Genomic DNA, 13,354 nt, shown 5'->3' with positions numbered 1-13,354 from the left:
TGAGATCGATTAGAAAATCGTTTTCGTTAAGGTTAAGCGTGCAATCTTTAATCACTGAGTTAATTAAAATAGTTTCACCATTAGCCAATTCAACTGAAAAATCTTCTTTTAAGTTATCGCGCGGATCGCGCAAGCTTCTGCTCAAAGGCGCGAGAGATAAAACTTCGATCGGCGCCAGTATCAAAAAGTATAAAAGCATAAAATCCGTTAAGCAAAAATGTACCATTAACTACGTCGTTATTCGCTTGCGCTTGGTGCGCGGTTATGTTAAAAGCTCGTCCGCGTGTCACTTGGTTCGAAATCTGGTTCACCGGATTCGCTTGCGTAATCTGAACTTGTAGTCTCGGGCACGCGTTCCGGAAATGACTGGGATCACCGCAGTTATAGCACGACCTGGGTCGTGGGTTAGGGTATGTTGGTTGTGGGTTCTGCGGGTAGACTGGTGGTGTTTGCGCAATTGGGTTGGCGGGAGGGACTCTACAGAACTCAGCAGAGTGACCAACGCGGCCACATCGGTTACAAAGTCGACACGGGGTTTGGGTTGGGTGATGAAGTCTACAGGTTGGGCAAAAGGGTTGGGTTCCTGTGTAAGGTTTCTTAGGTGGCGGGGCAGGGAGTGCGGGATTGGTTAGGGCATAGTTGTGGACTACAGGTGTTGGGTAGGTTGACAGTGGGTTAGGCGCGTAAACTGGAGGTTGGTAGATGGGTTGCTGGACAATGGGCGGGTTGGTAAGCGCATAGGCTTGTCTGCGCCTACGTTTCGGGTTGTTATGGTGTGAGGGTTCAGGTTTGGTTTCTGTTAGTTCAGGGGCAGACTTGGTAGGTTTGGTCTTCTCAGCTCCCCGCAGGAACAGGGTTCCTGCTCTGACATGGTTGTCGCTGAGCACAGCGGCCAACTCGATGGCGTCAGAGAGGGTTAGTGGGTTCCTGGCCCATACAGAATCTTGAATTTCCATGGGGAGACCCCAAGGAATTTCTCTATGGCTCGGCGGGAAGGGGTAACAAGGTGAGGGACAAGCAGGCTTAGTTCATGGAAGCGCGTCGCGTACTCGCGCGCTTCGCCACTGTATTGCTTAAGGTTCCAAAATTCCTCCTCCAGGCGCTTAACTTCGTTGGGAGGGCAGAATTCTCGCGTCAGAATTTCCTTAAATTCCTCCATGTCATGTTAGAAGCAGCTTCTGCGCCACGCGCATGAGCTAATCCATTCCACCATGTAAGCGCTCTAGATTCCAGGACACTGGAAGCATACAGGGTTCGTTTGTCTGAGGGGCATTGGGTGTGGAGGAAAGTGTTTTCTATTTTCTCAAGCCACTGGAGCATCACGGTGGCTCCTTCAAGGCCTGTGAACTTTGGAGGGTTACCCGCGTTAAAGGACTTAATGTTGTAACCAGAGATGTTGGTATTGTTTTGGCTCAAAGCTTGGGCTATTGCGGTGGCCATTTCCTGGGAACGTTGCTGTCTACGCCTGCGCGAGGCTTCTCTCCTTTGATGGCGGCGAGATAGCGGAGGCATTCTATAAAAGTTTTAATTTTGTTAATATCTTAGCGCAAAGTAAAATCTCGAAAAGCTTGGTTTCACGGAGTCAGTTACTGTCAAAAGTTAAAGTAAAATAAATGACCCTAAATGCAGACTTAGTAAAGGTTACAAATTCGAATCAAGAATTGACAATTCATGTATCACCATGACTTTTCAATCCTCAATATAAAATACACAAGAAAATGAGTAATTGGAGGTTGACAATTCATGTATCACCATGACTTTTCAATCCTCAATATAAAATACACAAGAAAATGAGTAATTGGAGGTTGACAATTCATGTATCACCATGACTTTTCAAGTCTCCAACCTCAGAACATAATCGTAAATGGAAATTGAAAATCAACTATTCATGTATCACCATGACTTTTCGGATTTTCAAATCCATCAAACGAATATGTAAGTAAAATCAATAAAAATCGAAATTCAACAAAAATCGAAATATCGCGGAATAGAACATAAAATCATATACTGCTCAAGCGCGAGCATATTCATAAATAACGAGTAATTAACAATAAGCGCGCAAACATGAGATTTCTCTCATGCGCGAGAAGGGACTCTTAGGTATTCTAGGCCGTTACGTCTAACCACCTATCCTAAAGTCAGCGAGCTCTGATACCAATCTGTAACACCCCGACCAAAGGCGGATTATACATCGGGGCGCCACATATTGTTTCATTACTCGTGACACTATTGGGTGTCAATATTTAATAAATACATTCATTCGCGCACGCGCAAAGTAGACAAGATAACAGAAATCATCATAAATCAATATATTATAAATCATAATAATAAAACAGCAATAACTTGTCTTGATACATTTTAATCTAGGTCCAAAATAAGGAAAACTTCCTACGTGTCCATAAGCTCCAAAACAGCTACTGCAAACCTGAACATGTGTTAAAATAAACGTCAAACACTTGCGTGTTGGTGAGAAATCAAGTTTAATAGATAATAATAGATAACAGTAAATCTGCGCGCAACACGTGTATGTCTGGTGTTTAACAAGGGTGTAATCAGATTGTGATCAAGCCTAAATAGATCATAGCTCATAGTTCATAGTTCAATCCGTGCTCCCAATTGAGCACAAAAACGAGAAAACATCTGTGCAAGTGTAAACAAGGAAAACTGTAAACGATAGGTCTCCCGTGTTCATCTAATGGATCCATGAAAACTTCGGAATAGGCCGAACAAAGCGGTTAATGATGCACACATACAAATAAACAGCCAAGTAAACGTCCTCAACACATGGGATACTGCGCGACTAAAGTTTATAAACAAGTTTAAGACTCTAAGTTTGTATGAACACATGAACATCCCAAAACATTAAAAATAAAAAGGGATTAGGTACGAGATTACTCACTTGATAAACGATGCGGTGTAAGATAAAGCAAGAACCAACTTTAAACAAGCACAAGTTAACCTATAAATAAGATTATTGTTTTAATAATTTGTTTTAAGTCTTGATTAAGTTAGCATAATTAATAAGTAAATTATATAATATATATTACCGGAAAAGCAAGGCAGATCAGGATAGAAGACGAAGGCAAAGAGAGAGGAGACGGCAGAGGATCAACGGCAGAGAGCAAGGAAGAGTAAGATAATAAGTGTTTGTGTGTGTAGTGATAAACTATTAAGAAAACAATACTATTTATAGGGAAACCCTAGAAAACATAATCCCATAAAAAGGGGAAAAGATCTCCAAAAGTAAAAGATTCTAAAAGCAAAAGATATCAAAAGATATGGCAGCTGCAGGGGGCAAAGGAAAAGCTGACAGGAACAGTAAAAAGGCATGGGCGGTTCTGATAAAGGTACTGGTCAAAGCATGGAAAAGCAGATCTCAAAAGATAAGGTCAGTCACTTTTTCTGCCAACCAATGGGGTTGGTGCGCATGCTGCGCCGAAAGTAACTTTTCAGACATAAAGCAGATTAGGTCAACAGTACAAAAGATAAGGCAACACAAAAGCAAACGGCTGGACAAAACAGAAGAAAAGACTCAAAGGGTTAGCGCGAGAAGGCTGGAGCGCGCGAGCGCGAAGGCAGACACAGAAGGTCAAGAGAGCGCGAAGGCAGACACAGCCAACCTTTGCGCGCCGCGGAAAGAACTATATTTCTAAGCGCGCCGCGGGAAGAACTAAAATCCTTAGCGCGTCGCGGGAAGAACGGTATCCATAGCGCGCCGCGGGAAGAACTAAAATCCTTAGCGCGTCGCGGGAAGAACGGTATCCATAGCGCGCCGCGGGAACAGTTCGTCTCGCGTATCGCAGTAACAGGTGGTCTTCACGCAGGCTTCCTTGTAAGGGGTCTGGCGCGTGGAGCTGCGCAGACAACCTTAGACGGGAAGAAACAAAGGACAGCAAGGAGAGGGAAACAAGGCTTAAGGGCGGGACGGCGACATGAGGGAAAAGAAGGCGGAAAGAGAGAAGAGGGACGGGACGGCGGAAAGAAAGAGAGAGAAAGAGGCGGGAAGGAAAATATATTATTATTATTAAAAGTAAAACATAAGTATAAATAAATATTAAATCATAAAAGAAAGAGATCGGATCAGAGAAACGGGTACCTGGGTCGGGTCGGATCGGGTCAGATGTCACACAAACCGCTATGCCTAACATTACATAGCAAATTATATAACAACAAAATAGACATGTGCAACTAGCTGGGAAACATCAGCAAATCCATGCCGGACTAGTTGGGTTTGTCAGACCAATAGTACTATTCACACTCTACTGGCTTTTAGCTAATCACTCGTGTTGCGGGGCCTTACAATGTTAGCAACTCAGACAATTACCATCTTAGTACATTTCCGTACGATTCCCGTACAATAAAATATATATAAATACACGCAAATCCATGCGTTCAGTATGTACTTAAACATTTCAACAGTAACATGCTTTCCGCCCCGGGAAAATATTTAAAAACAATTCAGAAAAAGGGGCTCGTGAAACTCACCTTATCGTAAACAAGCAGGTAACACAGTACGCAGCTACTAATCCGGATCTGTAATACGATCCCTAAGTTCGTTACTATACAATCACTATTAATATACTTTAACCGTGCTAACCGGTACCTCTGGGGACACTGTTAACCCAGTACTGTACCCGTTCCGGGGGCAATGTTAACCCAGAAACACTTCTCCGGACTCAGATTATGATATCGTTTAGAGTTCAATAGTTAAAATTACTATTAGTTCGTTTTCCCCGTTTTGCGTGCCTAGCACGGTTATCCGTTTTTACGTTTCAAAAATGGGTTTGGTCACACACGACCCGAAAATAGTTGTTGACTGATAATTTAATTAAAGTTGTGAAATTAGAGCTCGGTTTAGACGCCCCGATTGGCCGCGGGACCCGTTTCCGTCTTTAGTGTACCAGAAACTGTTAAATCGGATAAAATTACTCAAATCATCCGAATTATTTTCGGATGATTTATTTTTACTTGTTTAACTCAGTTATATGAAAATAGTTCATTTTTAGGGTTTTTATACACCAGTCAGCTCGTTTAGGCGAACTTTACCGGTTTACGCGTTTTAAGCTTTAAAAGTTTGTTTTTATTTTCATTTTAGCACAAATAATTATCCGTTTAATCTCAGATCTTGAAATTTTGCACAAATCACTTTTTGACAGTGGGGAATTTTATAAAAATATTTCCAGAATTAATTTTTATATTTAAACTTTATTTATCTATTTTAAACACCATTTAAACACTAAATATGTCGTAAATACCAAAAGACCTTAGAAAAATCCCAAATTTTTCCTGGATGACCCCTGCCATCCCCATAGTCCCCTGTAATTTTTCCAGAACCAAAATCTCTTTTTACATGTCATTTTCACTCAAACCGAGCTAGAAAACCCTAGAACTCGTTTAACCGAAAAGACTACTTAGACTTCTCCAACGGACCTAAATTTTGTGTGTAACTTTTACATGTTATAAAAAGCTTATCTGGAATTTTCCAGAATTTTTCATGATACTTAACTATTTTTCACCATTTTTAGCCAAAACCGAGCATTAAATTCACCAAATATTCATCCTTTGTCCAAAAATTACCAAATTTTCACAGATCTCATATTTTCATGTGTAGATCATCTCTGTGAAATTTCGTAGCCTAACTCTAAACGTACCACAATTTGTCCAAAACACTCATAACCGAACATAAACCGAATATACCTTTTGTTTTCCGCAACTACAAGCTACAAACTCGTCCTTCCGTCTTATCTACCACTAAATACAGAACCTACAACCAACATACCACAATACCAATCAAGTTACACTCACCATCAAGCCTCTTACACTATAGTTTCGGTTATTGTTTCAAAACTAAAGTTTAAACCGTAAAAATTCGTTTTTGGCTCGTTTAACTCCTTTCTTGGACCAAGATCCCTTATATAACCCGTATACATCACTTGATCATGCAAGAATCGGTTTCATCTCGGGTTTTCACCCTTTTTCACTTGAAACCTCATTTTCTTGCAAATAAACTCAAGAAAAGAAGATGATCACGTAAATAACTCGATTTTTATCTCGGTTTTCTTGCTAAAATTCTGGATTTTTGGCTCATAGAATGGAGAGGGATGAAGGATGTAGAATGTTGTTTACCAAAAAAAAATAACAAGGCAAAGGGGTTTATCCCCTATGCCGATCGGAAGTCAAGGGGGGTGGGGTGGGACCCACCTTTCCAATTCTAGCCACACATTTGGATTTTGGAAATCCGGATAATGTTGTGGATAATCTGGTTCAGTTCGTTTTTCGGTTAAATGTTTAATTCGGCTTAAAACGAGGCTAAAATGGTCGTTTTCGGCTTAAAAATAGAGATTTATATAAAACCGATTTAAAAACTTTAAAAACTTAAACCATGACATTTATTAACTTAAAACATCATATTATTAATAATTGCGCATCTTTTTCGGCTTGATCGATTGTCTCTTGCTCGGTTTGGTATTAAAGGTTCCGTTTAACGTACCGACGTACCATTAAATCGAAAATTCTTTTTCTGTGCTTTAATTCACTTATACCGAAGCTTTAATACTTCGTAAACATCACTAAATATCATATATCTCGTCTATAATGTAATCCTCGATTCGTTCAGGTTTCAACAACCGTTAATCGGTTGATCGTATTTCCAATACGATTAACTGTATAATCGAGTATAATCCGTACTGTGAATCATACATACTCGTATCAACGCATTATAATTCATATATTCCTTATTAAATAACACATAAATAGTATATACCGGCTAGGGTATACCTGATTTTGCCGGAATCGTTATATCATGCATAGAAGCTGATGAGCGGGTCCCTCTTGTCGTATTAAAGAAACTTCAATGACGAAGACCCACGGCATAATGACAAAATGTCAAATTAGTCCGCCAGCTCCATGTTGGTGTAGGGAGGGAGGGTTCCTTCTGAATGGAATTGACCTTTCACATATGTCGTCCCCTTCAAACATTCCATCCCTTGGAGGGGGATTATTCTCCTTTAAATAAAATTCTTGTAATGCAAAAAGCTGTTGTAGAATGCTCTCTTTCCTCACATGAGGGTTTCTCTAATACCTCGTCCAATGGAAGGGGATTAATTTTCATTGGAGGAAAATCTTTCCATTTGAGAGATGTTGTCGTAGAGGGTTCTCCTTCCGCATTGGGAAAAACTTTTCAAATCCTTCCTTAATTGGAAAGTGATTACTCTTCTTGAGAAGAAAAATCTGGAAGAGGTTGCTTTCCTTTGCAGGGAACCCTTGCCCAAATGATACTTTCTTTTCTGGAGGAAATTTTTAAATACCTCCTCCCTTGGAAATGAAGTCTTCTTCTTTGAAAAAGATTCTTGTAATATGGCAAGGGGCTTCAGTAGGGATTTGTATGGGAGGAGTGTTTGTAATGAAGGGATTGTTTTGGGAGGAGCCTCATTATATATGGATTGTCTTGAAAGGAGGTTTCCCCCTTGGAAGGAAGCTCTGTTATGACTTACTTATCTTGGAAGGGGTTTTGGTAAGAAGGATTGTTTGGTAAGGGACTTTGTCTGAGGGAATTATATTACACGGGGGTCAGGTCTGAATCACAAGATGGGCTTTCATATTAAAGTAAATGTCCCAAGATACCCCCCGGAAAGGGGCTCGGGTGGTTTTGTTCTGAATCACAAAAAGGGCCTTCATATTGGAGTAAATGTCCTAGGACATTCCTGGCAAAGGGCTCGGGGGCTTTGTTCTGGGGGCAATTGTTCAGTAAGGGGCTTTATCTTGGGGAGATGGTCTAGTAAGAAACCCTTTTCTGGAGGAATTATTCGATAAATTAGTTTATTCTGGGGAGTAAGGGACCTTCTGAAAAAGTGGTTTAGTAAGGGACCTATTTCTAAAGGAATTATATGGTAAGGGGGTTTCATTGTGAAAGACCTCGCTCTGGAAAGGTGGTTTTGGGGCTTGTTTAGTTTTGGGGGATTTGTTATGAATGAGTTGTTTTGTACTTACATAATGCATAAATTGAGTAAATGTTTACCCAAAAGACGAATCAACTCTTAAGAAGAAATTTCCATTATCTCCTGTCACTTTTTAAAAGTGGTTTCCTATCAACCCACTTTTTTTTATATATACAGTAGGTGGGATATAGTGCACCTATTTATGAAACTTTGAGTTTATTTTATGTTTTATCTTTATAACAAAACACTGTGATACCCGATCCTCTAGTTTTAAAGTATTATTGATAATCTAAAAGAAAATTTGGTTTTTTTATTACTAAGGTCAAACCCTTTGACCCTATATTCACCTAGATATTGTTCTTCCTCATTCTTTGTTATAAGAACAGAAAACATAGTTGAATAGATAAATGGTTAATGATACCTTTTATGTGTTTATCCATATAGGGTCGTTGACCCTTTTGACCCCCCTTTCTATCCCGAAAACTTAACTGCAAAAAACCGACTACGACTCACCAAGATATGCCTACGAGCATTCATGAAACCTTCATCCCGTCTTTAGAGTTCAAACATAAGCCTCACATCATTCAAATTTGCCTCATTAAACCGATTCACGGGACTCCGACAAGGCAACAGGTCCAGCAACCCTTGTTTCATCAAAGCACGTCTATTAATTACAACCAGGTTGGAACATATCAGCCGTTATTAGCTCCGGCAGCCGGCGAAGTCTACATCATATTCAAAAGTTCGGCGGCGAAAGCGTAGTTGAACCCAACAAAAGAAGATGGGTATGTGTCTTGTCGGTTGAAGGCGATCATCATGTCCGACTTTTCAAGGCACACTGGGGAATATTCAAGACTCTTGACTTCACGGAATATTCCGAAAACTCGAAAAAGATTCCGACAACAGAAAAACTCCGTCCACGGAAAAAGGTTCCGGCAATGGAAAAGTGCCGGCCACGGAAAAAGGTTCCGACGACTGTAAAACGCCGGAGACAACTTGAACTAGGTTGGTACTTGTTTACCGAAACAGTGGACGAACAACGCCAATGACCTTTTTCCGGCTAGACAACGACAACAACGGTGCATTTGGTGGCAGACGTAGCCTGAGCCAGAAGGAAACGGTAGTGACATTCCCTTCAGGCTTTGATCATCCATTCTTCCAAGATTTTGGTGAGACCTTCAATCAAGAAGGTCCCATGGATGGCGCAATGTTGGAACCCAGATTGAATCGTGAACGATTATGTGAGGGTTCGTGTGTTGTTCTGGAGAAGAATGGGTGTTGTGTGTGCTTAAGTGTTATGTGTGTGCATGTATGAGGTTCCCCTGAGTTAATTTCAGTGAGATTCCCTGAACAAGATAGAGTAAAAGAGAGTTCTATTCTTTTTTGTTCCCCCTCTTACAAAGAGAAAATGTACATATATAATGGTCTAGGGGAATCTCCCTTCTAGACCGTTACTCCTTGAGTTCTCTCTATTGACCGCTGGTCCCTCTGACCCAGTCAGGGGACTGGCTATTATCCACTGGACACTCTTTTCCCTCCAAGGTTGGACACTCTTTTCCCTCCATGATCCTGTCAACCTCATCTCTATGATACTCATATCAACAAGGACAGATCGATAGTTGTCCTCGGACCTTGTCTGAAGTACTTGGGCTGCTGTTGGGTTGGGCTGGACTTCTTGGGCTCTGCTTGGGCTACGTTCGACCTAGTCTCTTCAGTAAGTATAGTTAAAATGTGGACGTCCTCAATAGATGGTGCCTACTCTACAGGAGCCAGCTCAACGTTCGCGAATTCCTAAAACTAATTAATATGTTGAAACCTTTTTTTTAATGTGTATAATACTAAAGAGTATCTAAATATTATGGAATAGGGATAAATGAAGTGATAATGGATATGAGATTTCACCTTAGCTTGTGGTCAGTCTGTAAGTTAGTAATTATAAAAAAAAGTCTGTTTACAAACCCATAATATATAACCCGTTTTTAGGCAAAAGCCCTATAAGACTAGACCTAAAGTTATAACCTAATTTAGCTTACCCACGAAACAGCCTTTCTACTTTAATTTTTTTCGTTCAATCTTCTCATGTTTCAGATCTCGCATGTTGATTAAGTGAGGAGAGAGAGAGAAAGAATGTAACTCGTTTTTAATTAGTTGGGGACCGTTATTTAATTATTTTTGTATTGGTTTAATACGATCAACATTGGGAATATCAATGTTTGGTTGATTTATGAATCACTGACTATGAAGTCTATTATTTCACAAGTCATTTATAAAATGATATGAAGTTATAAGGCACATGATCAATGTGTTTATATACGGTCAAAAGTAGATATGCATAATAGGTAAATATGAACAAATTCGATATTGGTATTTATCAGTACCGAATTGGTACTAAATTTTTGGGTTTCGGTAACGTACAGCTAGCAATATTTTCTGAATTTTACCTTCAATATCGATACCGGTACTAGTATCAAGAATTTATAACTTTTTGGATTTGGGTTTCGGTACCGGTACGGTACCATCTCATCCCTAAATTGTTAGGGGATAATGACTAAAATGGTCTTTTCTACCAACAATATTTTTTGGCCAACCCCTCTAAACCAAAAATACCTAAAATGATCACTTTCGAAAAACTGTCGAATCTATGTTACACCCTTCCGTTTTTGAACCAACCACATATAGACATGTATACACTTAATTCTGCGAGGCTTCATATCTATTCTGTCGGGCTTCATATATATTTTGTCGGGCCTCCATATCTATTCCGTGGGGCTTCATTTTCGTTTGTAATATTATTCCATGGGGCCCTATGGAATAGATCCATAGCCGATCATTTAAGTATATACGTGTCAATATGTGGTTGGTTAAAAAACGGAAGGGTGTCAAATAGATCTGTCATATGTCAATTCTAATTTGTTGGATTCGACGGTTAAGAAAGTGGCCATTTTAGGTATTTAAGATTTGAGCAAGTAAATAAGGGAATGTTGTTGGTGAAAAGGGTATTTTGGTCATTAGTGTGATAAGGTCACATTTTTGTTCACTCTAATACTTAATTTTGTAAGGTCAAAGGTCAATTTGGGTCAAATGTTCAAGGTCATTTAATAAGGCCATAATTAACATAGTTCTCACAGTTTGCCCTATGAAAATATATGGCCAGATAGGTTTTAATTAATATGTTGGTTCTTTAGTTAAAGAATATATAGTGCTACTAGATTAAGAATATAAGACTATCTTCGAGTTGACCTCATTACGCGATGCATGGTGAACATTTTGTGGCCGCTCGAAATTAGACCTCAGCTCCAAATGCCACTAGTATTTCATATATAACCAAGACTTGTGAATTTCTCTAAGGATTTAATGGTATGGTTTAAATTAGAAGCATTTATCTCACCAACATCAAATTGATAAGATATTTCAACAATAAATAAAAATCCAAAGTTCAGACGATTCTAAATGAATTAGAGCATTTGCGACTGCGTTGTTGATTTTAGGTTACTTTACATTCAAATGCATTGTCGTCTTTATGTTAGTTTGCATGTTGCTAACTTTAGGTTAGTGATTATTTTTCCCCCTGTAATTTGATTCATTAGAACAATAAGAATCCAATTACAATAGAGAGACATGTAAGCGGGCACGAAGCTGCTCCGACACCCTCTTTTGAATGACAAAATTGATCATACTAAAAATAAAGCTATAGTTATTTGGCATCGATGAATTACTGATCACGAAATCGCTCCTTAAATAAGCATTAGAATTATACAATGAAAGTAATAAAAAACAGAAATGCAACAACCTACAATTATATATTCAACATTAAACGGAACCAGCATTATTTAAATTACTCTTCAACATGGGAAGCAATACATACAAGGATTAAAATGATCATTTCTTTTGTAGGGCCAACGAAGATAGAACAGAAGAAGCTACTGAACTCAAGAATGCAATAAGTAGGAATGTAGCAGACACATAAGCCAAGTTGAAGAAGTTATCAATCTTTGATCGATATTGAGAAATAAGTGTTACACCGATTGACTCAAGAATGTCATCCGACTGATCAAGCTGCTTCTTTAGATCAACTGTAGCACCAAATGCCGCACCAACACCCGTAGCTAGAATGGATAACAGAAACTGCATATAAAAAGGACTTGTTATGTCTTTATGTTGATGGAGTCTTATGGAATGTTTGATGGTTATTAACTTAATAACTTTATGTAAAACTATTGCTTCAACCGTTCGATATTATACTATTAGATTCTTGGATGACATATAACATATTTAATAGATCCATCCTTGTGTAAACCTTATCATATACCATAAAATTGACATTAGCGGAATCACACGCAGCATAGGAAAAGGGAACTAATTAACTTTGTCACCATAAAAGATGATCTTGGGGAGCATATTGCCTCTTCTAAGACTTTTACGCGTGGCTAATTGATAAATTTCGAAGGCTACTTGAACACATGTGTATGCAAAACCTATCACTATAGCGGACATCATGTACCTGAACATAAATATACATGATCATTTCCAAAGTGTAAGTATACTGCGTTCTCTTATTTCGTTATTTTAATTTTTTTTCTTTGCAGAGAAAGAGAGATACCGATAAGCATAGATGTTGTTGAACCTAACTTTGATCTCCGTAAAGCGAGTTAACTTAATGTTTGAAGTGTTGGATGCTAGAATGATGAGTGAGGCCAAGAGACACAGCCATGTAACGACTCTAAGAGTTAACGAGACAATGGCAAATACTTGCACTGTGGTCATGGGGGTGTCTGAAACCTGAGACTCTATATTAAGAATTACAACTTGACTATTATCATCAGTTTGGGGTATGTCAGAAAGCTGAATCTGTGTTTGAGCTGCAAGGGGCTCGTCGGGTTGAGACCGTGGCTGCTGATTAGGTCGTCCCATATTGTTTGATATCAACTAGTGGTACTGCCTACTGTTTATATATTAAATAGCAATCATTAAGTCAATATCAACATTACCATCATCATCAAGCAAGGTTCCATGATAAAAAGGCCAAATTACATTATTAACTCCGTTTTAGTATATATTATGATGGGAAACTTGATATGTTTGAAACAAAAAATTAATGATCAATGTTGTCTGTATTTGCTAGTTTGCATTGACGCCCGACAATATTTAATACCAAATCTTTAGGTCGAGTGTTATGGAGGGGCTTTACGTAACACAAGAAAATTTGGCACGTCTCTATCACGGGGGGGGGGGGGGGGGTCATTAACTTTTACACGTAAACTCGTAATGGTTTAAATAATAAACACTTATTTCATTCGTCGCATTAAAAGTGTCAGGTTTGAAAATCACAAAGTTTAAGATAGATTGAATGATTAATTTTTTTACTTACCAAATGACAATAATGCTTTTGAAAATTAGGTCAATTAATATTGTTTGTT

General features: G+C 38.9%; 1 protein-coding gene across 1 annotated transcript; it reads right to left on the bottom strand.

Annotated features, from left to right (window-relative positions):
* Positions 1–11,761: 11,761 nt before the first annotated feature.
* LOC143607920 (CASP-like protein 4D1) lies at positions 11,762–13,088 on the bottom strand. The gene is made up of 3 exons (XM_077083189.1): positions 12,538–13,088; positions 12,303–12,438; positions 11,762–12,062 (listed from the first exon to the last, which is right to left on the bottom strand). The coding sequence occupies exons 1-3, from the start codon at positions 12,846–12,848 to the stop codon at positions 11,817–11,819; spliced, it is 693 nt and encodes a 230-aa protein (XP_076939304.1). The 5' UTR covers positions 12,849–13,088; the 3' UTR covers positions 11,762–11,816.
* Between the last annotated feature and the right edge of the window lie 266 nt (positions 13,089–13,354).

The sequence above is a fragment of the Bidens hawaiensis genome, unplaced genomic scaffold (genome assembly GCF_021521415.1).
Source record: "Bidens hawaiensis isolate Kalapana, Puna unplaced genomic scaffold, B.hawaiensis_p1.1 tig00090248_1, whole genome shotgun sequence".
NCBI classification, from domain to species: domain Eukaryota; kingdom Viridiplantae; phylum Streptophyta; class Magnoliopsida; order Asterales; family Asteraceae; genus Bidens; species Bidens hawaiensis.
Note: the sequence above shows the minus strand (reverse complement) of the source record. Positions and strands in the feature narration are given on the sequence as shown.

Coding starts and splice junctions, on each gene's coding strand:
- LOC143607920 (XM_077083189.1), bottom strand. CDS start 12,848: ATGGGACGACCTAATCAGCAGCCACGGTCTCAACCCGACGAGCCCCTT. Junction 12,439..12,537: donor AACAACATCTATGCTTATCG/GTATCTCTCTTT, acceptor ATTTATGTTCAG/GTACATGATGTCCGCTATAG. Junction 12,063..12,302: donor TCATCTTTTATGGTGACAAA/GTTAATTAGTTC, acceptor TTTTATATGCAG/TTTCTGTTATCCATTCTAGC.